This window comes from Ruditapes philippinarum, unplaced genomic scaffold (assembly GCF_026571515.1).
Source record: "Ruditapes philippinarum isolate M1 unplaced genomic scaffold, ASM2657151v2 ctg2475_1_1_1_1, whole genome shotgun sequence".
NCBI lineage: Eukaryota > Metazoa > Mollusca > Bivalvia > Venerida > Veneridae > Ruditapes > Ruditapes philippinarum.
Window position 1 is genome coordinate 220,891 of NW_026866903.1, and position 26,427 is coordinate 247,317.

At 32.4% G+C, this 26,427-nt stretch overlaps 1 protein-coding gene across 2 annotated transcripts; it reads left to right on the forward strand.

Annotated features, from left to right (window-relative positions):
- The first annotated feature begins 1,003 nt into the window (after positions 1 to 1,003).
- Positions 1,004 to 23,269, forward strand: LOC132734156 (nucleoside diphosphate-linked moiety X motif 6-like). 2 transcript variants are annotated; one of them, XM_060720870.1, is made up of 7 exons: positions 1,004 to 1,073; positions 2,074 to 2,313; positions 2,819 to 3,022; positions 3,593 to 3,651; positions 4,325 to 4,379; positions 11,687 to 11,734; positions 22,341 to 23,269. In XM_060720870.1, the coding sequence occupies exons 2-7, from the start codon at positions 2,127 to 2,129 to the stop codon at positions 22,664 to 22,666; spliced, it is 879 nt and encodes a 292-aa protein (XP_060576853.1). In that variant the 5' UTR covers positions 1,004 to 1,073; positions 2,074 to 2,126; the 3' UTR covers positions 22,667 to 23,269. The 2 variants fall into 2 exon arrangements, with proteins under 2 accessions (XP_060576853.1, XP_060576854.1); XM_060720871.1 differs by lacking the exon at positions 22,341 to 23,269 and adding an exon at positions 15,864 to 16,880.
- Positions 23,270 to 26,427: the final 3,158 nt, after the last annotated feature.

A 26,427-nucleotide genomic window follows, 5' to 3' on the forward strand; every position in this document is an offset into this window, starting at 1 on the left:
TTATTTGTAGGCGCTGATAATAAATGTTAAAATTTGACGTGCTGTACAAACAGTGAAATGGTTTATGACTTTATATATGTCCTAAAAACACAATTATCCCCCCTTTTCAACTACATTGTAGTTAAGAATGGGATACATGGTTACAACGGGGGTGGGTGCCATATATGAAACTTCATACAAAGAGGCTGAATGTTTATATAGGAGACTGGTAAGTAAAGTGACAACTGCTTCATAGGTTTCCACTTTGTCAGCTTGATTAAGATTTCTATTGGGTTATAGTTCTTAGGTACAATGAGTGTATGTATGAGTTTTAGTCAATATTCCAAAATGCGCAAATAGTGCCGTGTCGATTGTACAAGAATTAACTACAAAATGTTGAACTACTAAAAAACATTTTAAGGCGTGTTCTGCATGTAGTTAATCTAATTTTTGTTTCCCCCCAATTTAAATTATTCAACATATTCAAACTGAGCCTGTATTGTGGTAACGGTTGGTTGCAGCTCTTCTTTGCTCCTTTTCAGTTGGTGATCGGACCATTGCATAGAAACCAGAAACTTTTATTTACAGATGTAATATAAAGCTCGATGTAGACGCCCACCAATTATCTGTGACAACGCATACTTTAAGCGTTCACACATACAAAGTATTAAAAATGTGCCTTCCATAGTGGTAGACCCTTTATATGCTATATATCTAAATAATGTATCTATTAAAAGCTTGAATATTTTCTGACGGGCTATAAAATACCTTAACATGTGCGTTCAATACATCAAAGATAAGCATAAACAATATCATAATAGGTCATATTTGCATTAACAACAATCTAGACCATATCGAATTCTTTAATTTTCTAAAACAAAATAATAAGAACTACAACATTGCATATTTACCAGTCGAACATAACATTGTTTGATGTTGTCGTGTACTTTATATAGTATCTTTTAAGATTTACTAGGCAAAGAACTAACAACAGCGTATATTTCTACCGAGTGCATATATTTCTATTTTATGTCGCTTGATAAACCATTTTGATCCGGAGAGTAACGAATAGTTTCGTAAGAGGAGAAGACGACGTAAGTTTAAATTGAATTTTATAATAATTTACAGATGATTATATCATTTAAATATTAAAAGATTATTCATATCAATTATATCTAATCATAGCAATATGATATATTTATTGTCAATTGCTTATTTTCTCTAAACTTGACATTTCTGACTGGCTATATTTATGGAACATGCCATAATTCGGATATGATCAGATGATTCTTTTAATTTCCGATTTTATGTTTTTATATTTATACATTCTGCATAAATACTCCTATTAATATCTTTCATCGTTTAATTGACAAATTAATGCTGTTTCACATGTACTGTCCTTAAAAAATCCGAATATCGAATGTTTAAAAGTATATTTTGAATTTCTTTAAATCGTCAAAAACGTTGTCACTTTATTTTGTTATCAATTAACTTAACGCTCCAAACATATGCCTTTTGAAATGAATGAACATAATTTCTTGAAATGAATACACATAATTTAGAATATACAAAAATATGGTTACTTGTAATTAAACATGCCTGTGTTAATGCTGAGTGAATAAACTGTTCATTAGTTTCATAAGTCAACAAAAAGTTGTTCTTAGTTACATAGATTTGTAAATGAAGAAAACCACATTTGAAATACAGTGTACCCAAATTTTGAAATGCACCCACAAATGTCAATTACAGGGGGGTACATGTAACTTTACATTTGAAATTGAGTGTGCATTCTGAAAGGGTGTGATGCAGAGTGATATGTAAGTAGTGTATGTAGGTAGGTAACAGGGTTTATTTGTTTAGGGTTATACATGTTAAATATGGCTAACAGCCTTGTTGAACATAGGCCCAACAGGGCAAGGCATTCCAATGAAAAATGGTCTTGGGGAAGAATGCTATAGTTTATAGTTGTTTGTATTTCATGTAATTGATTTAACAATTTACAACATAAGTATTGCCCAAGCTCTTAAACTTTTATCTCTATATAGGTATTTTAATTGGTTGTATATTAAATCAAACCATATGCATTTATTCCAGGTTGTGTGAATCATTGACTGACCAAGAAAGAGAGAATAAATGAAAGATATAAAATGGGTGTTCTTGTGAGAATATGTCAGAAATTATCCAGGAAATTTGCTCAGACCATTCCAGCATGTACTTATAGAAAACTTTCAACTTTTCATGGGAGTATAGACAGATACAATGGTGTAACAATTAAAGTAAAGGATAATATTTCACCATCAATGAGTGTGGAAGATTTTCAAAATTTACTGAAAGGTAATTATATGTTTACATCAATATTTATACACAGTTATACTCTAAGACTAATGTTTTAAAAGAATGTTCCTTCATGGACATTTGTTATTTATGTTGCAAAAAATAATTTTCTTTTAATATTGTAGAATTAATGATATTTTGTTTGCCTATGGCATTGTGATACACATAACAGTTGCACAGTGACATCAAGTTCCAAAACAGGCTTTGGTGGTCAACTTTGATGTCATGTGTACAAAAAAGGCTGACACAATTGGAATAAGATAAACTGAATCTAATCTGAAATATGGTCAACTTTTCACATGCCAATGTTCAAGACGCTACTCTCGAGTTAGCAAAGTGTAGCCTTCTACCTAAAATTGTAAACTTCTTTTAAAGTATGCCATTGTTAACAGGTTACAGGTGTTCAAATAGTTTGTGATATGTTAATAGTCTTAATTATAGAATTATAAAGGTTTTATTCTAGAATCATTATAATATTAAATTATGATATAAGTTTTTGTTCTAGAATCACTAACCAAGTGGAGGTTGGAGGAAAGAACTGCTATATGGTTGGAGATGCCAATAGAATATAGTAGATATGTAGAGGCTGCTGCTGCTGAAGGGTTTGAGTTTCACCATGCTGAACATAGTCAATGCTTGCTTAAACTTTGGTTAAGAGATGGAATAGATGCCTCACCAAGATTTGCGACACATCAACTTGGAGTTTGTGGTAAATATTTATCTATTTGCACCAATATTAAAGGACTTCTAAGCTTTGCAGGATAAAGAAAATCCCAGATGCCACTCTATCCATTATTTCAGTCATTATCAGGTGCCTGAATTAAACTACTTACCTTATTTAAGCATGGTCTATTGATTCAAATTACACTATATTTTTATATAGTTTCATTTTAACATTGATATACAATTGATATAAGGCAAATTTCTCTCACTAGAGTATTTTATTACCATGACATTTTCCCTTTGTGGCTGAGGGGTTGCCATTAAGGGTTGAAGCATCAAAATTGCAGCTACAGATAATCCCTGGGTAATTTTAAGACGCTACTCATTGGGTTCGAATAACTGGAGTATATGCATCATTTAGCTTCAGCATGTGAGGTGGTTTTGATCCCTGGTGTTGCTTTAAGTTTGTAAAGCTTTATTAGCCAAAATCATCATTCTTGTATCATTCTATGCCATATGACCTAAACTGTATTGCTGTGCAGTATAACCAAACAAAACTTAAGTCTTAAAAAGGCATCCTGTCACTATTTGAGAAATGTTGTTCTTGCATTTACAGGAGTTGTTATTAATGAAGAGACAAGGGAAGTTCTAGTCATGCAGGAGAAAAAAAGCCAAGTATGTATTTCAAGTTTTTGTTTTTCTCAAGGCTTATACATGGTGCTAATTTTATGTCTTGAATTGCATTGTAAAACTCTTGGAAAAATTGAAATGGTATATATTGAAGTAAAAAAATGTATTTCAGACTATTCCATACATGAATTTAGATTCTTTCATATGAGAAAGCTATCTTTTTATGTTAATACTTAATTTATGTTTTGTACCCATCTCTTCATGCCAACATCAAACATATGGTTTAATAGTAACAATGTCTGACTAAAAATCCCGCAAGTTAATCCTGCTTTAATGAAAATTACACAAAGACATTCAAATGATACTCACTTGTGAGACTTTGTGAGACTATGTGTTTTCATGCATTACACATTATACTTTAAATAACCAGTTGATATTTATTTTTTTAGGAATACTATTATAGAGAGCTAATGATCTTGCACATTTCACTAAAACTTGAAAGAATTCATTCTCTACTTTAGGTGTCACCCACATGAATTATCTGCGATGATTTTTAATAAATGTAAAACCCTTGATGTGAAAAAAGGCTTAAAGTAAGTATTTGAACCAATAACTTATATTAACAGGCAGTTTGCCATTTGTTTTATTGAAATTTGTAAATTTTGTATAATATTATGTATGCACAGAAAAAAATAGGGAAAAACTCTCCTTTTTTCAGTTCAATAAATTTTGGAAATTTCCTGGTGGATTGGCAGATCTAGGGGAGAATATAGGTGAGTCTAGAATTGGTTCTAATACTACATTATCTAATTATAACACTAGTCTAATTACTTTATTATGTGATGTATAATTTTAGATGATCGAGATATTTATGTTTAAGGGAACATAGATAATTTGTCATTTGAGATATATGTTGTAGGTGTCCTTTGATGTTGATGCCCTAGGCCTTATGTTGTCTATGCTATATGGTGTATGTTTTATATGTTGTTGGAGCCCTATGCCATATGTCACTAGTGTAATATGATGTTGGGACTGTATAATGTTGATGCAAAATTTCTTATGTCACCAGCGTTATATGATGTCAGTTTTATCTGTTGGACACTTGTATATGCTGTATAATTTACATTTTTTTTTTGTTAAATTGGTTTGCACTAGGTTGTTTATATACTTATCTTGTTAGCCATTCTGTGCTTTCTGGAGTTACTTGTTTTGTTTGTAAACCATTTTTTAGCTTGACTATTCGATAAGAATAAGTAGAGCTATTGTAGTCACCCGAGCATCGGCGTAACCACTTATGTTAAAGTTTTTGTAATACCTTAAATATTTTCAAAGTCCATTGACATATGGCTTTGAAACACTTGTTCACCATCATGACCCTAACCTTAAACAGGAGGAGGTAACTCTATCAAGCATTTTGACAGAATTATGCCCCTTTTTCGACTTAGAATTTACGTTAAAGTTTTTGTAATACCTCAAATATTTTCAAAGTCCATTGACATATGGCTTTGAAACTTTGCACACTTATTCACCATCATGACCCCAACCTGTAACAGGAGGAGGTAACTCTATCAAGCATTTTGACAGAATTATGCCCCTTTTTCGACTTAGAATTTACGTTAAAGTTTTTGTAATACCTCAAATATTTTCAAAGTTCATTGACATAAGGCTTTGAAACATGTTGAAATTTCATACTCTTCTTTGAGAGCATAATAGAACTCTCTCCAATGCCTATAACTGTAATATGGATTTAAAGAAAAATTTTGCCTTTTTCTTTACTGAGAAAATTTTACCTTTTAATCAAGGCTTTTTTTACTATCAAGCACTAAGAATAGTTGAGAGTTGCTGTCCTACCGACAGCTCTTGTTGATAACTATAGTTGCCTGTTTATCTTGTGTAGTGTAATTAATCATTCTGTGCTTTCTGGAGTTGCTTGTTTATCTTGTTAACCATTTTCTGCTTTCTGGAGTTACTTGTTTATCTTGTTAACCATTCTCTGCTTTCTGGTGTTATTGGTTTATTTTGTTAACCATTCTATGCATACTGGAGTTACTTGTTTATTCTGTTAACCATTCTGTGCTTACTGGATTTACTTGCTTATCTTGTTAACCATTCTGTGCTTACTGGAGTTACTTGTTTATCTTGTTAACCATTCTGTGCTTACAGGAGTTACTTGTTTATCTTGTTAACCATTCTATGCTTACTGGAGTTACTTGTTTATCTTGTTAACCATTCTGTGCTTACTGGAGTTACTTGCTTATCTTGTTTACCATTCTGTGCTTACTGGAGTTACTTGTTTATCTTGTTAACCATTTTATGCTTACTGGAGTTACTTGTTTATCTTGTTTACCATTTTATGCTTACTGGAGTTACTTGCTTATCTTGTTTACCATTCTGTGCTTACTGGAGTTATTTGTTTATCTTGTTAACCATTTTATGCTTACTGGAGTTACTTGTTTATCTTGTTTACCATTTTATGCTTACTGGAGTTACTTGTTTATCTTGTTAACAGTTCTATGCTTACTGGAGTTACTTGTTTATTTTATTTGCAAATGTATACTTATTGGCACACAGGACAAACATGTTTATCTTGTTACCTTTTTTTTGCTGTTCTATGCTTACTTGAGTAACTTGTTTATCTTATAAGCCATTCTATGCTTACTGGAGATGCTATGCTTACTGATGTAACTTGTTTATTTTGTATATTTAATGCTTACTGTGGTTACTTTATTATATTGTTTACCATTCTTTGCTTTTCTACTCATGTTTTTTGTTTACATGTGTGTGCTTACTGGAGTTACTTTTTTGTTTTCCTGTTTATCATTCTATGCTTAATGTGTTTACAATGTATCCATTTTAGGCTTACTGAATACACTTTTAACTATGTTCCTTACACATATTATGCTTAATGGTCTTATCTTTTACCCATATGTCTGTTTACATTGCAATCTTAAATGTTTTTCATTGTACCTTTTCAATTCTTATGGAACAAGTTAATAATTTATTTAAAGTGGATTGATTTACATTTGTCACATTTTCAATAAGTATTCCAAATATTTATGAAAAAATAAAAATAAATAGAAATATACTATTTGGGTATTCATATAAAATATTGAAAACAAAGTTGATAAAGTTCTAAGTGATGTAGTTTGAGCATTATATATAATGAATAATAAATTAATATTTTGTTGTAGAATATTTTATTATCTGCTATATAAATACATGTATATGCTGGTAGTAGGCTAACCACTACACCACAGTGGCAGTTCTGAAAAAGAATAAAGTAAATATTCTCAGACACTCCACTTCTTCCATAGAAACGTAAATATATCTGTAGCAAAACATTAAAGATAAGATAGTCATGGCTTGCTTACTATTCTGTACACCCAACCACATAAAAAAACAACAACATTTTTTACTAGATTTGTAAAATGAAGGTCAATGGACACATACAGCAGTATAAAATGATTCTATAATCAGTTTCACATACGTGTTAATAGTATCATGATATATTGTTTTCTTAAAAACAACTTAAGATATTCCCCCATGTAGAAATGACTTGATGTAGAAATGACTTTATCGCTTACAAAATTTTAAAAAGCCCGCGCGCACGATGTAAAGGTAGGTAAGTCTGATCCGAATAAGAATATTGTGTAACATTAGGTTGTCTCCCTTTGATAACTAACAAAAGTGTCGACAGACTTATTATGTCACTGATTGGTACTAACGGTATTTCGGAAAGTTGGGGGGCGTGGGGGATGAGAGCAGGTCCATGGATGGTTAGGGTTTCTGCCTTTGATTTGTCTGTATGCTTTAAGTTTGTTAATACTTCCTGTCGTATATGACATAATACTTGCGTTACTGTCAGGTCAGGTGTTGTACCGGCCAACCAATCACCCCTTGTGAGTAAGACGACTTGACCTTGACCTACAGTGTGCCTTCCGCGCGACGTGCACGTCTCGGGTGATTAGGTGAAACTGGCTTTTTGAATACATGCTCATGATTATTACAAGTTAAGTATCGGACGATTTTCTTCTCTTTTTGCTGGTAATGGAGCTTGTAAGATTACATTGCAGAGTTCGCTGCCACGAGGTTGCATTTGCACGTAAAATTTTGTTTAAATACTTAATATCTTCCACTCACACTGAGGCAAGGCATTCCCTTGTCCCCAAAATTGTGATTCCCTAGCATTATAATGAAGTTCACATGATTAACATAAATGATCCATGTGTTTTAGACTGATCACTGTAGGTGTTACTTATAGCCCAACCAGTGTTTTTAATTTATAGATAAATGGCAATTTTTCAGTGATAATTGTTCAAATGAAAAAGTGACGCAATTGTAACCAAGGAATGACATTTAATCATATATAGCTTCTTGGTGTTACACTATTAAGTATTTTATTCATTTATAGTTCGTGTAATTTCGGCCAACGTCGTTGTTCCTCGTTATGTTATATTTATCAGTTATGTTATATTTATCAGCGCAAGATTTTTATTTAAGATACGGAATGTGACGTAATTTGTCGAATTTCCACGAACGATTGCGATTTGTGTTTAGATATAACTCGCTAATTTAGGATGTAAATGTCTAACAAAGAATATGAAGAGAAGCTATACGGATCTATTTGAAATATGATATGTTTGTCTAATAACTGGTTGCCTCTTCGTTCTCCTTCTATAATGTTTTTAACTTACAAGACCACCAAAATGGTTTGTAGTCAACATTGTCTATTGTTGAAGGTTACTTTAACGATAATGCTCAACGCCAATTTCACTAGTATCATTAAACCTAACAGAATAACTGCCTCTCTAATCCAGCCCTATCAGTTTCTACGCGTCTCGTGTAGATCTAGACTTGACTATAGGTAATAATGGTGATTAATTCCCGTCTACTATCTATATTACAGTGAAAATATGCGTAAGATCAAAGAAATGTCTGGGGACATCTACCGTTAGCTTTTATTGCATCGAGTTTTGGGACATGAATAATTGCTTGACGGTTATTTCGTATGTATTTGTCATGCCGGGAAAGAGAGAGTGGAAAAGCTCATCAATTCCGTCTTTGATCGCCGGCGATACTGAAGAATGTGTGATGTGTTCTCTTTGGGGCGGAGATATGAAGTGTTCGAATCTATTTATCCGAGGCTTGATGATATTTTAGCAAATACAAGGGTGGTCCTCTACTGACATTTAGAGATTCATAAATGATCTAAGACCTGTTATGCGCTATTAAAATTTTCAATATACTTCAGAATCTGCTCTCGTATTTTTCTTACAGGTTGCTACACCATACCTGTGAATTCTAGTATCTCCTTGAGCGATTAAAATGATATATTTATAATTATGACAGGTGCAAAAATACATCGTTCCGACCGGCGGTATGTACGCGAGCCTAATGTAAAATACGTTTTTATTTTATTTATTATGTTAGAATTACACTTCCTTTCGTTTAGATTTATTTAATGTCTTTAGGTTAGTTTATATTATTTGGCTTTATTATGATATAACATCACTCATTCTAATTGCCGTAGTTTGGTGTCTTCCGTGTTTGCTGCGTGTCTTGGTTTATTTATGAGTTCTTTGCTATGTTTAATCACAACGTCTGACTGCTTTATTTATAAAACGACTTTCGAATGAACTTCATATCCTGAGGATCTGCCTTATCAAAGCATCATACAGAATAACGGTATCTATGTTCTTCACAACAACATTATATTTAGATATTTTCTTATGTCTCTGTTGATATTTGATTCGTTGTTTTCTAAAAGCGAAAAAGAACTGTGACGTTTCGGGTTTTCATGAAAAAAATTGCACCCGATCAGCACCGCGACGTAATGATATCTTGTCGTAGTTGCTTGTTTAAAGAACATTGCAGTATGCATGTACGACTTGAATGGTTTCACTACCAGAGCTTTTTCAGTCCTTATATTGCCTCCTATGTCATTGTTATGATGGACGTAGATTTCTCTTTATGTATTTGTATCACTGCGTCAAAGACTTAACCATAAAAATATGGTTCAAGGGCTAATAATATGACATTGGTTAAGAACAGGATATGCCAGTTTTAAATGAATGGATAGAAATTTTTTTGGAGTAAGAACTTTTTATATATATTTATGATTATGTAGATAGTGTTCTTTTTTGTTAATTGACGTTAATGTTGACACTGTCTTGATGGTAATGTCAGAACCTTACACTTTGATAAGTATTGTTCCTTGTTGATCCTTGCCTTTCATTAACCATTCCTATAACGCATTACGTATACCTCCCAGTTCATTACCAATCTTTGCAAGCTAGTGATACTATCATTGTCCCTTGCCATTAACTTTCCCTGGCTAAAATAATTATATATTACCCTTTATTACCTTCCCTAGCCTTTTCGTTGTTTCTTGGCATTCGTTGCCCCTTGCAAATGAAATAATCTTGCCAATAATTAGTTATTGCCGTTCATTGCCTATTACCAATTATTAGTTATTGCCGTTCATTGCCTATTGCCAATAATTAGTTATTGCCGTTCATTGCCTATTGCCAATAATTAGTTATTGCCGTTCATTGCCTATTGCCAATCAGTACCGTGCTTGCCAATAATTATTTCGAGCTGTTCATTGCCCCTTTTCAGATCAAAAAGTTTCGTTTTCTGTCTTCTTTTGTCCTCTCCGATTTCTAATCGAATTTGAATTATATTTGTTTAAAGACATATAAATTACTTTAAAACTGGCTCTCGTATAAAATTTAAGCATAAATAAATTGTATTGTCCGACTTAAAGGGGAAAGGTAGTATAAAGTAATGTCATTTGACTGTATATTGACACATGAAATTTTTATTACGTACAAGGGTTGATTTATTTCTTCATACGATCCGAGAGATCAGAGGTGTTTATAGTTAACAGTCTGATCAATTGTGAAATAACCGGACTGTTGATCTCATTTGATTGTCTGCGACCTTAACATTGTCCTGTTCGGATCGGAACGTGTATGATAGATATTCGTGAATTAAGGTGACGACTACTGTAGAATCGCGAATAACAGACCTAAGATTACCCGACCAGTTATTGGTACATATGAACAGTATATGGTCTCAAAAATTATTCCCATTTGGTTGCAACAGAGTAGGGGTTGAAAGTGGAACTAAAATAATTAAAATGTACATGGTTTGGTTATCTCAGTGTTGATGTACTAACAGTCATAAAATACTTTTAACGCAAAAAAAGCATCAAATAGCTAGACCTTTTACACTTGAAGTCCAACTGACCATCCTCTTAAACTCAAAAATGCAAAAATATACTACCGAAGTCTTCATCTGTCAATAAAGCTAAAATATTGTTATAAGAAATCAAAGTACAGCCGGGACCACCTAGACCGAATGGTTAACGTTGCAGAATTCCGATCATTCGCTCTTCTTTGCTGGATCATTTCCTCAAGAGACTTTTTGTCCCTTCCAACAGTAAAGATGTCGCAATATCGATACTGTCGTATTAACAGTACTAATGTGACAAAACACACACTCAAAAATGCTTAAGAAAAATGTGATAAACTACCTTAAATCCATGTCAACGTACTCTTACACTTCATTTGCATTTAATCTGTCTGGAGGAAGAGGACACGGAATAATATCACCGTGACCTGAGTAGATTACTTAGTCAGTATAATGTAGGTATAATTACATGCATCACCCCGCCAAATTATAGGGTCTGCCGAGTTCAGTGAAGTTCAAACCTGGTCAGATAATGCGATGTCATGCACTTATCAAGTATCCCTTCTTCCTTTCTTCTAGAGTAACTGTCTGGTTTAAATGACTTATTGATGCAGTGACAGTTTGATGCAATGTCTCTCCCTATGTCAACTATGACCAGAGAATTAACTTCACATTTTATTTGACCATTTGGTTTGTAAGGCTTCGAAAGTTCAATAATGGAAACTGATAAAATTGTCAATATGTACATTTTGTTTTGGTAAATTACCGAGTGTCTGCCATTTAAGCGCCCGAATATTACCGAAATTGGAAGCAAGATATTGTGATATTTCCCATCATGTTTAAAATACTTGTCTGATTTTAACATTTAACCTATTTGTATTTTCAGGAGATGCTGCAGTTAGGGAAACGTTTGAAGAAACCGGTATTAAATCAGGTAAGTATACTTACGGACGTACATTAGTTTTGATAAACAGGTTATAAAAGCAATATTGATAACAGAACAAATTGTAAGTTATGTTATTTCCAATTCTGGGATGTTGCTTTGCTAAAGTTAAGAATTATTATAATGAACGTCTTAACAAGGTGTTGGGGAGACCGTGACTCGAAATATTTGACGAGAAATAAAAACAAAACAAAAACAAGTTCTTTATAAAAATCATTAACATTTGGACATATTTCACACAATTACATGTATAATGCAGGCAATATTGACGGCGACTTTTATGATATTAATGAAATGATGATAATGACATTGGTTTTGATTACAATAATGTAGATAATGGTGATAATAATTTTGAATACAATGATGATGATAATTATGATAATGACAATTATTTTGATTACAATGATGATGATAATTATGATACAATTATTTTGATTACAATAATGTAGGTAATGGTGATAATTATTTTGAATACAATGATGATGATGATGATGATAAATTTTATGATGATGAGTATGGTGATAAAAACAATGATCATTTATAATTACTGTAAACCTACGTTATGTTCATAGTGTTTTTTATGATTTGATAATTATAGTACCCATGTTTAACACTTGTCAATTCAATAACTGTCAGTAAAAGATAGCAATCTTAAATAAAAAGGCGCAGTGCGAACTTTATTCTATTGGTGCAAGTTGTCATTTTGTCATTTAACAAAAAATTATCTTACTCTGGAAGTTTATTTTTATTTTTTTTGTGGTTGAGGTAGGCTAGATCAGTACTTGTTTATCTGCGAACCATGGGTCACGCCTATTCTGCCAGTATTCAAGTCGGTCAGCCAGCGTCAGTCCGTGCAATGTCTTATCCAAGTTTATTGTGCTTAAAACAAACAATTCTGTGTCTTTTCCCCCGTGAAAAATTAATTTGGCAGTCCAAATTATTAAGCTGGACAACTTCACTAGTCTGTTCGACAAAGTCATTGGAAAAATATATAAATTCAATTAAGTTAAATAGTCCTTTGACAAAAATCCCCCTGTTCATTTACTATGTCTTTCCAGCTTGTAAAATTTATAAGAATCACTTCCATTTAAAGTAATAAATAGTTAAATGTTTGCTATCTTCAAATTGTTATTTTTTAACAAAGATTTAACTTGATGCACTAATATTTCACTATTATATTATTTCTTGGTGCTTTAGAACTGACAAAGAACTGAAAGGTTGTTTATATTTATTACATATTTATTGTTTAGAAAAATATGTTGATTGTTATAAATGCTTTTTGTCATCCTTTTCACCATAAGAGTTCAAATGCACAAGTTTTAATGGGTGAAAAAAAGACATTTCAATAGCTGAATTGGTTATAGTGTTATTTGTAAACCTACCTTGGTCGTTTAAAAAGTCATAAATGCACTGGCGCAAACAACGACGTCTAAATAGATTTATTTATGTGTACTTAGTTTGCACATAGTGTTCCTTTCTCGATGAAAACCGGCATGCAGAATAGAAATCAAATATCCATGTTTTTGGGTGTCCTTACACTGGGTGGTACAAACAAACCGCTTACAGATCTTGTGAAGTGAACGTAATTGAAAACTGATCAAAGTTCACTTTCTCCCATATCTGAGTGATTGATTGTGCTAACCTTGCAGTTTTTTTCCTTAACTGTATGGACCATTCAAAAAAAGTTAACAGGTTGCATTTTTTCTTTGCTTTCTCACTATTGTTCCATTAAGTTGTCGTCACACGTAGAATTTTAGATCAAATATTTGTGTTACTTCAGTAGTCATTGGAAAATAGTCTATGAAAGTATTATCCTTTGATATTGTGACGAACTGAGACAAGTTCATGTCATTTAGGCAGTTTTCTTTAAGCTTTGCGAAATGCCTGTCGTTTGGTATATCGCAAACATTGTGTTAAACGAACACCGAGGAAATGTGTGGTGTATGTGCTCGGAGTTTGTTATTGGCGGATCTTATTCCAAATAATCTTATATCATTGTAGGAAATGGTTTAATGCTAGAGTTCTGGAGTTTTTGCTGAAACAAACATTAACTGAGTCCGTCTCGTTATTGTCCAGCTAGTGAAAATATGTGTGAGGCAGTCTGGTGTTCGTCCCGTTCTTGTACAGATTGTGATTGCATGTTAACTGGTGTCCGTGACGTTATTGTCCAGCTTGTGGAAGTACGTGTTAAGCGGTCTGGTATAGGTGGTCACTGACAAGTTTACAAGCCCTTCCCACCTGAATCGTCATTTTTAAGAGTGATGTCTTTCATCATTAATGTCTTTCATTTCTTTTACTGTCTTGAATTTTGTACTGAAATTAAATTTAAGAAGCAGCAAGTACTATATGTCATTAAAATACTCGTCATAAACAAGCTAACCTTTTCAAATATTGAAACATTTTTTAAAAATTTAATCAATGATTGATACGCCCACTATACGCCCTTACATTTTGTAACCATTGATTAATGTATTGATTGACTCGTGTTGATATGCCTTCCAACTTCAAAAGTAATTATTTCTGATTTTTTACGGCTTTGAAAATATTTGCGTTTTAAACAAACGTCAGCATTTAGAAATGAAACATGAATAAAAAAAAAGGTTTTGGCTTCTGCGCAGTTCTGTGACCTTTCTCTGGTACACGTTATTTCTCATGGTTAAAATTCTGTCGCTTCATTATAAGCTTTATCACCATTTCTGCCTCATTACGCTAATTAGTAACAATTTACGCTTCAAACACCGAAATATACCTTAAAATTAGCAATATGCATTCAGGATTATGGAGCCGAACGTAATGGATGGGTAAAAGCGGCAACAGAAATGTAAATGTGTGTTAGTGGGTCAAACGTGGTTAAAACTCATAAAATGTTGAAATGCCGAGGAGAAAAACGAATTACATAATCTATGGGCATTTGAACACATTGACCTTTGCCGACCTTGCTTCTTGAAGGTCATTGATGCTGGTCCACTTGTGATCGTGCGCATGAATGATGTACAAAGCGGCAATGCTTAATGTCTTCTATTGGAGCTTACTATATGATCAGCATCTACCAAATAAAACGGATATGATATGTTACCTTATAACATAGAACAAAACTTGCTTGTGTCACTTATAAAGTAACAAAATTTATTATTTTTAACTTTCACATGCTTAAAAAAATTAATTAAACAAAAAATTGATTTAAAGATTGCTTTTTTATTTAAAAGCTTTCTAAAAGACCATAGCTTGTGATTCATGTGATACAGAATGAAAAGTAAATTTAAGACATAACTATGTTGTTTATGTACATTGTTACAAATGAAAACTAATGAAGACATATCTACATTTGTTACAAAATAACTGTATACCAATACTTTATTGTCCAGTACAGGAATATAATTTCCAAATTTGTTCTTATAAACCATGCTAATAGTTATTCACGATAGAATTGCTGTAATAATAAATTCGTGTGAAAATTCAGAAAGGCCGTACTAATACACCTACTTGAGTCGCATTCTCTTTGAATATTAGTTAGCGTTTCACATTTGCTAGAACTAAAACTTCTCGGCGTCATTACCAAAAAAATGCTGACATCAAACGGTTCAATCACAGAGCTCAAAAGTTATCTGATCCTACTGCACGCAGCGTTAATTCTATAATTTATTTGTACTTTACTGAAATCATTTACATGTTATCTCAAGATTTTATTAATCAAACTTGCGAATTCACAATTGTTGAATGACAGTTATGAATGACATTGAAGGGTTGTGTTTTTTTTTGTATCTAACTGTCTTATAGAACTTGATACATATTTGTTCTTTTAAAGAATTGGGAAGTAATTTAACACGATATTTATTACATTTTTGTAAAATAAAGAATAAGTAATACAATATATAAAGTGTCAAAATATTAAATTTCAATGTGTTCGAAAATTGTTTAGAGTAAAACAATGTGTTCCGGTGCCAGCAGGGTTGTCAAGTACTATCAAGCTAAACAACTTCATATTCGTAGCTGGCCTTCGTGTTCGCCATTTAAATTCTTTCGGTCACATTTACCAAAACATTACTGTCACTCTTATGTCATCGAACGATTTCAATGATACACAAACACCAATTCATTGTTTATGCTCGACAACTTACAGAAAGAATATATGAGAATAGAATGATTGAAAAAGTGTACATCTGCTAAATCTATTTGACTGAATGGACGGGTCTCTAGGAGGATAAGGATAGGTATGGGCTTTGCTTGTTTTTAATGTAGATGGGCTTTTATTAGGGTAAACACTGTAATCGAAACTCAGACGTAGGTATATCAATACAATACCCACAACGAACAGTTTATTTCAGAATTGAAAAGAGATAGACTGATAAAAGGTGACCTCTTGTCAAAGCTGTCTTTATTTCGTCCCAAACAAGAGCCTGGGAAACCGGTGCGAATGTAATAATTACACTTTGTTAACCTTACTCAAACAATACTGACTACTTACTGATGCATTGTTGGTAATTGTTTCTTTATCATATATCAGTCACACTGTAATCTTAGACCTCTGTGTCGCTGAAAGCAAAATCATGTCAAAGGCCAATAATGCGATTTTGAAGATACTGTTTATAAAGTCGTTTTTAAAATTGACAACCTTTCTTACATATTTATTTCTGCTGTTTTTAAACTGTGACATAATTCAAGGTCTTCGTCTTTTAGTTTTTATTATATCTATTACCTGACACATGAAAGTGTTTAATATCAAGTAATTTCATGAAAACGATATGCAAAACAAGATTTTTGTCCGATTGAAGCTTTGCGAGATTTACTATTTACGATAGTTGTACTTCATGAGGTATTTTTGAACATCATAAGGATTCACACAAATAAATCATTAACATTGTGTACAACAGATATTTGTAATTCTAAATGTGAAGTAAAAAAACCAGGTTGAACTATATGAATAGATTAGAAAGAAATACATATATACTCGTTTTTAATTTCAACCGCAAGATCAGCCCTATACGATGTCTAACATCTGGTAAAAGGCATTGCTTTTTTAGTTTATTAAAGTTCAATTTCATCGTATTCACGCATCATTCTAAATAGCAGCTCTCAAAAGTAGGCCAAACTTTGCACTAACGTGTACACACAATGTGTGTGTTTCTGTATGGTAAAACATTTTTAAAATAAACTTGCTTGCTGATTTTAGTAATTGAGCGACTCTTTGATATGTTTAGTCTCCTTTCCCTATGAATGAAATGCCTCTCCAGTATTTTAACAATGAATGTATTTTGTCGGCAGTCTATTTTAGACACAATGTTTTACAATAACTCTTTAGAGGGCATGTTTTCATAAACCGTGCGAACCCTTCTTCCACATTATTGAAAATGTATCATTTGATTCTTTATTTTAACTCCTTGTCTAATGAATGGAACAACGGTTTGATTTGTCGTGAATCACATTTCATTCGGTATAATCACTATTGCAAGTTAATTGTTTGTTTAAAAACACGGTGGGAATTTTTCAATGAATCAATGGGTAACATTATTTCAAGTCTACATCGAGGTGGTAGACCTCAAAATCAAATTGGTATTTGTAAATAGGACGAGCCTCTTAAACTTGAAAAGGGACAGTAAACTTGCTGAAGGTCCATTCTTCTCTGCGTACGAACTCTTGATTATATGTTTGTATTCTTCTGAATATGTTTGCAAAGACATACTTCAAATGCTAACTAAAGAAGTATATAACGTTTTACTAATTATTTCAAGTATTAAAGTATCTTAACATGTTTGATGACCTTTGAGAATGTGGAGGGTTTATAAAAAATATATTGTCATTTCTTTGTAGTTGTATTTCATTTTGAGGTTAAACATGCCAACAATAATATCTTAGATCAGTAATGAGGTGATGCTTTTTGGCTCTAAGATCACTGGGTGCCCGCATGCTTCCTGGCTGCGTTTATGTCTACAATTTGGCCATGAGCAGGTATTAAACTAAAAAAAACTTTAAGCCTATGAACTCAATGATTTCCTTATTTAACCAGCACAAACATTTCCGGATTCTCTCTTTATAATGTAAATCAGCCGACCACTTCATTATTTGTATTCCACATAGTCCTTCCCTTGTTTTATTATTCCATGTATGTCCTGTTGATTTATCATCAAACTTTCATTGTCCATAATAAGTGATATATTTGCCATTTTGCTGGTTCATAATGATATAATTGTTTTCCGGGAGTCATGTATTCCCGCCAGGAACCTGGCATGATAATTGATATAAATTGTTGTTAAATGGTACAACGTTTTAATAACGTTACATATTTACAACGGTAGCGTAAAACACATGACGGATCTGACATAGAATTAATGATAACGTTTACAAATACCAGAGTTTCATTCATTCTTTTTCGTCATAGTTTTGTAAAATAAATTTCTTTTTTTATTTTTACATCTGGTTTGTGGTTATATAACATGATGAATGGTGAAAATTTGTCATTTGTACTATGCTAGTTTTTACCAAGTTATTATTTATTATGTTATGTCGTGAACGCTACAAATCAACGTACGTATACGGGAGAAATGAGATTTTGTCGTCATTGTGAGATTGTGGGTAAAGATTTATACTGTCGTGATTAAGAAAAGAAATCAGTGACAGTGCAAGTTTTTGATGGTTTCTATTCTTTTTCTTTTTTTTTTGCGGAAGAATACTTCCTATATAGATGCCCCTTTATTTAAAAAAATACCATTTCATTTTTAAAGCCGAATTCTGCTTATGCCGGTGCTAGGGTGCATCAACGGAAGATTGCACTTTCAAGTACTGTCTATGAGTAGGCTTAATAAAACCGAGCCTGCAACATTTCTAATTTTGCTATTTTGGACGTTCTTTATGGAATGCGTTTTTCTCTATTCCGTATAAACGAGAACGAAGGAACCGTCCTTTAAAAAACAAAAACAAACAAACAAAACAACAACTACAAAAACAACAACAAAAACGGAAAGTGTGTTAATGTTTGGGAATTATTCAGGCTTTTAATGCTGGTTGTAAATGCGTGGATAATCCTTTTCTAGAATAAATGGTGTTGTATTTATGACTAGTGAACGGGGGAGTAAGTTTTGACCCAATATGTGGCCGATAGTGAATCATATTCCAAATGGAAAATAGTTTCTTTTACTCACAATTGTTCGGACGAAACTGCCCAATCGAAACACTGTCTGCTAAATGTGTGTGTGTGTGTGTGTGTGTGCGTGTGCGTGTGCGTGTGCGTGTGTGTGTGTGTGTGTGTGTGTTTTAATATATGAGATATTTTCATCTACACTTAATTAAAATTAAATATTTTAATACATGTACTTTGAACAAGTGTTTGCGAATTTTCCCCATGTACATTCCCAATTTAGCAAAATGCCAATAAGATACCGAGGGCAAATTAGTAGAAAAAAATCTAGATAAATACTTGTCTGTGTAAGATGACAAACCAGAATAACATTATCGTATTCATTGAATATGCACGAGATTGCCTTTGCACAGTTTTCTATAATATTTCGATATTCTGGGGAAATATTCCTAAAATGTATTTCTATATTGTGTCACGTGGTTGGATAATATTCCAAACCAAACCTGAGATGTAACTGGTGGTAGATTAAGATGAAATGGAGTAACGAAAAACGTCGTCAATACTGCTAGATGACCCCCTAAAATTAGTAAAGCAAAGTCAACGTTAGCGTAAATTGTGTACTTTTTGATAAAATACATGTATTTTGACAGTGACGTTAGTACTTTAATGAGTTCGTGATCTTTCCCTAAGCAATGTACCAGATTATGTTACCGGAAGAGCATTTTAACCTCAGACGATTCTGTCATAATAACTCTGTTACCGAGACTCATTACTAATTGCTTTCTTATAACTTCCTTATTCAATTTTAACTTGCATTATGGCCTTGGGCATCAATCTTCTTTAATCAATTTAAATGTTCTTGGGGCTTTGTTTAACCGCAAAATATTTTCAAATTTCCGTGTTTCAATCTGTTTTAAGAAAAGCAAAAGGAAACAAGAAGTATCTTTTAAAAAAAGATACTAGGCCGAAGTATAACTGGTTAACTTGATATATGTTAGTTCTTAGTTTTCCATGCAAAGTCATATAGAAATGTTAGCATAGCTTGCATAACAATGACATAATACTTTCTTGTAAGGTAATTAATCTTGAAAAATGGTACATGTATGTGTTTTTTCATAACGGACCTGCCGTGTTTCGGTAAGAGAACTCAATTTCTAACACCACAACTACGCAGTCGGTAGGCTTTCTTATAAATATTTGATAAATATGCAAAAATATATGAAAATTATAAACATTATATCAATTAAAGACATCAATAATCATATAATTTATTAGACAGTTATTGAACATCATAAACTTAGGGTACCTGATAAGTTCTGATATTATTCTCGTTATTTTTTACAAAATTTAAAACTCAGATATTGTGTAAAATGAACGCAGTAAACTCTTACGAAAAATAAACTGTTCACTAGAAAATGTTATGTGATCTGAATGCAGTGTAAATGTTTCGTGGGAGGAAGTATTAATAAACAGAACTTAAATATCTGAGCAATTTAACTAGAAAGTCAAAGAAATACCCTGTATATTTTATTTTAGAACTATGTATCCTTAACGTTTTATTTTATAACGACAAGAACTATTATTTGCATTATTTTAGAACTAACTTAGAATGACAATAATTTCATTTTACTTTCATTTTATTTAAGAATGCCCAATAACGTTTCCAGATTTTATTTTGTAATTTTAAAATGACCACGTGAAGCTCATTGGTCATTCTAAAATAAATTGTAAATAAAATGTAAAGAATAGTTCTTGTCATTGTAAAATAAAATGTAAAGGATATTGCTAAAATGAAATGTACAGGATAGTACTTTAACTTTCTAGTTAAATTGCTGAGATTAACCATGCTTCCTCCCACCAAACATTTGATCTCAAGATATTTTCTAGTGAACAGTTTATTTTACATAAGAACTTACTAAGTTTATTTACTGAGTTATAAATATTGTTTAAAAATAACGAGACCACCAATGACGTTCACTATCCTGTAAGTTTACTAAGTTTACATGAACATCAAAAGCACACCAAACTTTCTAGAACTTTTCAGTGCACCCTCAGGTTATGATGTTCAGTAAGTTGATGTGTTCAATTGATATAATATTTATAATTTCAAATTTTATTATCCTTCTGTTTCTGTTTGCAATATTTCATTTGTGATTCTTTAAATAGTACTGTCAATATTGCATATGATTACAAAATCTATGAAGTCAAATCTTCAAAATAAGTGCAAGTAATAGGGACACTTAAATAAATACTGTAAAATGGAAGTTGTCCTAATTTGAGGAGAAAGCAATATCAATATGCTTATAATCTAATTTCTATGTTTTCAAAATGTGTTTTTCTTACCTACAAAAAATTATCATTGTTATGTTAGCATTGCTAGCAATCGAAAACTAAGAAATAACATCTGCAAGTCTTGTGAATTACAGGGACAGAACCGAAGTTGGATCGAATATTTAAATAAGTGTTATAACATATTCATAATTGACTCGTCGGTAAAATCAGACTTCATAATTAGTTCATGGTAATCAGATTAGGCATTATACAATGCTAAATTTTACACCAGGAGATTGATTATTACGTTACCAAGATCAGCTTAACCTAGTACCTATTCCAAATTAGCAGTTGCTTATCTGGTTTTGTTCCAGACATATAACACATGCTGAGGCTCCCTTGTTTGTAGTGACATTTTCGTGCACACATTTTGTTTCATTCTGGACATTTTTGGCAAATCTATATTTTGTATTGAAAGACTGGCAGGGGTAATTCCAGGATGGACTTGTTTGTATCAGACAATTTGTTTTATGCGAATCTTTCTCGTTTGTGACAGACATTCCATGCATTACTGATGTTTCTGTTCGACACCTTTTCTGTAGCCCTATGTAGCTAGAAGTTTTGGTGGCTTTGCTGCGTGAACACCGCTTTCCGCCGTTGATCATTGCATTCATATTAATCTGTTAAACTTGCACGGGATTCCCGTCAATGCAGTAGCATAGGTAGCATGTGATAGATAACTTTTATTTAGCTTGTAAACCACATGTAATGATATGCATGTCAAAATGTTGATGCATTCAGCCAATTACTGTCTCATTTTTTAATCTTAATTGCATTGAAATTGATTTATTAAATGCAACATGAACATATTTTAACACCAGAGAACTTCCTCTCAGGGAAAGATTTATTCTGACTTATTCTGAAAGTTTAACATTAGACAGGCATTTCATTGACACAGAGACTATATTCAATACGGTCCAGGCAGTGTTTGATATGAAAATATTTTGATGTGAAAATGTGTTTGAATACAAATTGTGCCAGAAATGGATGAATTTGGAAAACAATTTGTATTCGCATGTACATCAAACTTCAATGATTTGAAAAGTACATGATTTAGTTAATATTTAGTTAAAACAAAGACATATTGTAGAAAGATTTAAGACAAAGAGTTGTAACTATTTTTTGAAATTGACTGATCAAAATGTAGATTGTTTTTGTATATATTTTATAACAATTCTCGTTTTCGTTTGACAGAATTTGCATCTGTGATAGCATTTAGACAACAGCACGACCATCCGATGGCGTATGGTCGATCTGACCTATATATTGTATGTCGTCTGCGACCGTTGACTTTTGACGTCGTACCTTGTGACCGCGAAGTTTTAAGATGCCAGTGGATGCCAATTGACGAGTTGCGTGAACATGCTCAGATCACATCTATCACTCATAGACTTACCTCATTGATACTGAAAGGACTCGAGGACGGATTCAGCTCCATCGATTTCACTGCGGAGCAAATGAAGTCTGTGTACAAGGGACAACATTTCACTATATTTCATAGAAATTTAGAACAATCTTGACGCATATCGTGTGATAGTATCTTTAATTGTCCTACAGCTTCATTTTGTGTCAAAAGGCTGCTGTGCTTGGTTTTACATATAGTTGCAGAAGCTATTTTTGCTGAGACTGTAGAAAAGGCTTTAATAATGATATTTTTATATCATTATTTAGTCAGGTTTGGATAAATTATTTTTTCAAAAAATGTTAATGTGGTATAATTTTAAGCATGTTGGTATATAGATATTTGCTATGTGAAAAAAATCTGAAATTATGAAATGAGTCAACACAGGGTCTTTATTTAACACTTTCCCAATCTTATTTAATAGAAATCATTTTGAAAATGCAAGAATGTTAAATTATTGATATATTTCATATGATTTTATAAACCTGTATGCAAAATCACCTTTTGGTGTGCCGTTTTGTATAAAACTTGTGTATAAATAAGAAATACATAATTATTATATCAAAAACAAGCGACGCCATGTGATAAATTAAGTATTACTGTGTATATTATGGTGGTTATTTTGTTACTGTCTTGTATTTTTGTTATAATAACTCAGGAGTTCTTTAATGTGTATATTTGTATATTATTTTTATACATTAAAACAAAAATGAAAGTTGAATTGTAGTTGTTTTATGTTTGGGTTTTCACTTAACCTTTGCGGCGGGTCTGGAGCAGAAATCTACTTAAGCCATTCAGTCGCATATGCAAATAAAGGCAACTATGTCATTCAGTGATAATTGAATGTCTACTGTACAAAAAAATGTTAAAAAGATTTTTGTCCATTGTATGAAATTCAAAAAAGTTATCTTTAATGGATATGACGGAGAAGAAATTAAACGACACTTGAAACCGCTAGGTTATCTGCGGGTCATCGCGGGTAAGTACCGTTATAATTTCTAATTTATATACCATTGTAAAATGCAAGTTTTAAATTCCTACGACCAAACAGAAAAAAATCATATTCAAGGTTTTAATAGGCAGATAATAATCGGTTATATCAGTTTGAGTATGATTTAAATATGTACATACCAAATTGAAATATGACATATGTCAATTTAGGATCGTGCTGCACTCAAAAAAGTAGTTCCCTTTTTAGGCATCAATAAAATTGCTCATTTTAAGCGATTATCTCTATTATAAGATATCATTGCTTTGAAATGAGGGAAATTACGGAACACTAAATATTGATAATTGGATGAATTTAAGATATCATAGGCACGCGAGTCGTATTAAATTGTCAAATTTTGTAACAATGCGATGATTAGACAGGCTTTGACTTTTTGGTTTGATGGACGTTTTACTCTGGGTATCATCAACTATTCTTTGTGTGTTGTCAAATTGCTATAAACATGGGCATAGATTTATGACAATTCAAGGGGGTGGTGGTTCAGGGGACAAATACCAAAAATAATAGATACAAGCTCGGAGGGTATTTATCATATATGATGGAGTCCACTTCTAATTTATGTGTTTCTCCAAAGCATTGTAGAAATAATTTAGAACTTAAAGCCGAATAAAATGAAAAACGATGACTTGGTTGTCTGTCTGTAATACCGGTATATATGGTTATATAATTGAGAACCGAAAGTCTTGGATAAGTCAAGAAATGTGCAATGTTAAAAATTATGATGATTATTATAATTGTGTACAAGGATACTAATTGATTGCCCAGAATTGGATTTTTGGGGGAAAATAATGGAAGGTTTTTCCAACATTAGTTAGTAAATGCATAAATTATTTATTATTGAATTGTGTGGACAAATCGGTTTCTTGGAGATAAAAAGGGAGATACCTCAGTGCAATTAAAGAACATATTCATGTCAGACTTTCACACTGTGGCTGGTTCAATCTGCACAATCAATTACGACCCCAAACACTGTCTTAAGCAGGGCGAGTTTCTACTTGGATGGTATATGTTACAAATTACTTTGTCCTTTTGTGGCTGTTTTACTCTATTTTATAAACAATACGAAATAAAACCTTGAACAGGAATTATTGGTTTTTTTTATGAACTTAGGTCCATGTATCCATTCATAACAAATGTGTTTTCAGCGTGACCCATATCGTGGAAGTATCATTGTCTGCAAAATGGATACATCATGCTCATTTATCAGATATTCTGTTTCGACAAATATTTTCTTTTGTCCTAATTAGATATCTTATCCACTTAAAGCGATAGGCTTTGTCATTCATATGCCTGGCATATCAGGTGTAAACAATTTGTTTCTGATTGATGTTTACAATGAGTCCATTATTTTAATCAAATTAATAATCAATTACAACCGGTTAAAATTTATGAATTAAGGCGACTTGATTCCTCTCTCGTTGCCGTTATCTTCCAATCAAGAACCGCTCGGTAGAATTGTATAATGGTCGATAGGAGTTAAAATGTGCATTGTTTTGAACATGAAACAATTCCCGTGTAATTTGATGAGTTCTAATAGATGCATGACCCCGATGACTCGATGTTTACAGCAGATTATGTATTGATGACAGCAGTTTTTCTTATCTAGTATTTTATTTCATCAATCAAAGAGCTTATATGATGTATGACATTAGTTGATATTGTAAAGTTATACGTTATTTAATTAATTATTTGTGCTGGAGTTTATTTTTAGTCCATGTTTACCTTATAAAACATTTTATAGTACATGATCTGTTCGAACTATATTTATTGTTAAAACATTTTAAAACATGTTTTAAATATAGAACAAAATGATAATGCAAACAATCAGAGACTCGTTTAATGAAGCCTGTTTGTGCTATAAACTGCTTTTCTACGAAGTTGCAATTCTTACAATACTGTTTTTGCATCGAAATGAAAGTCAAAAGAATAAAGTATAAACCACAAGCAATATTTCCAACCGATAGATCAACCAATTTACTTTTAACTGACTTGATAACGTCACAGATATAAATAATGAAAACAAATATCAATTCACAAAACTTAGCCCATGACAAAATCCAGTCAAAGGGAACTCTGGAAAGGCGTCCAATAGGGCACCGAACAAACCGCAGGGCGGACACAAAGGGCAGAACATGGAGGAGGCATAACAATAAAATCATGTTATTTTGTTTCTGATGGAGAAGTTTCACTATCAGTATCTATATTCTTACCAGCTATCGTGTGTCCATTATAAGACGAGTTTGAAGTTTATTTATTTACTCAAATTTAAGCAATTTTGTTAGTATAATTACAAACAATAAATATCCATGAAATTAATAACATTTCGGATAATCAGTACCATCATTATAAATTCATTGATAAGATTAGCTAAGGATTTCTTTTTAACCATTTATGCTATCTCTTTGTTCATCAGTATATCACTACCAAGTCTACCACTCCCCTCTGTTTCGTGAGACACAAACGAACAAACAAGTAAACTTCCTCAGGAAGAATTACTAATTATAACGTTTCTTAAAAGTTCATTAGCAAATCAAGACGATTTTCCCCATAAAAACCTTGACCCGACTAATAACCATTTTTGCAGATACCATCTATATGTTTAGCTATACCGTCCGTTTGAGTCACGACGTCTACTACAGTGGGACATGTGTTAACCCATTGTTACTCATCATTCCATTCTTAATCAGCGATGTTAATTGTAATGGGCAATTAACCACGCTGATCAGGCTACCCGATATCTTATGATTTGTGACAATACAGCAATTACTACATTCCATGGTCCTTGTCGTACACCTACTCACCTGAGAGATATGTTATTTAATGTTTTTGGCTCTCTGACTTATTTTTGTGAATGACTACGGCGGTATCAA

Excerpts from the sequence above, each read along its gene's own strand:
- LOC132734156 (XM_060720870.1), top strand. The coding sequence starts at position 2,127 with ATGGGTGTTCTTGTGAGAATATGTCAGAAATTATCCAGGAAATTTGCT. Across the intron at positions 4,380-11,686 it reads AGATCTAGGGGAGAATATAG|GAGATGCTGCAGTTAGGGAA; the intron begins GTGAGTCTAGAA and ends TTGTATTTTCAG. Across the intron at positions 11,735-22,340 it reads AGAAACCGGTATTAAATCAG|AATTTGCATCTGTGATAGCA; the intron begins GTAAGTATACTT and ends TTCGTTTGACAG.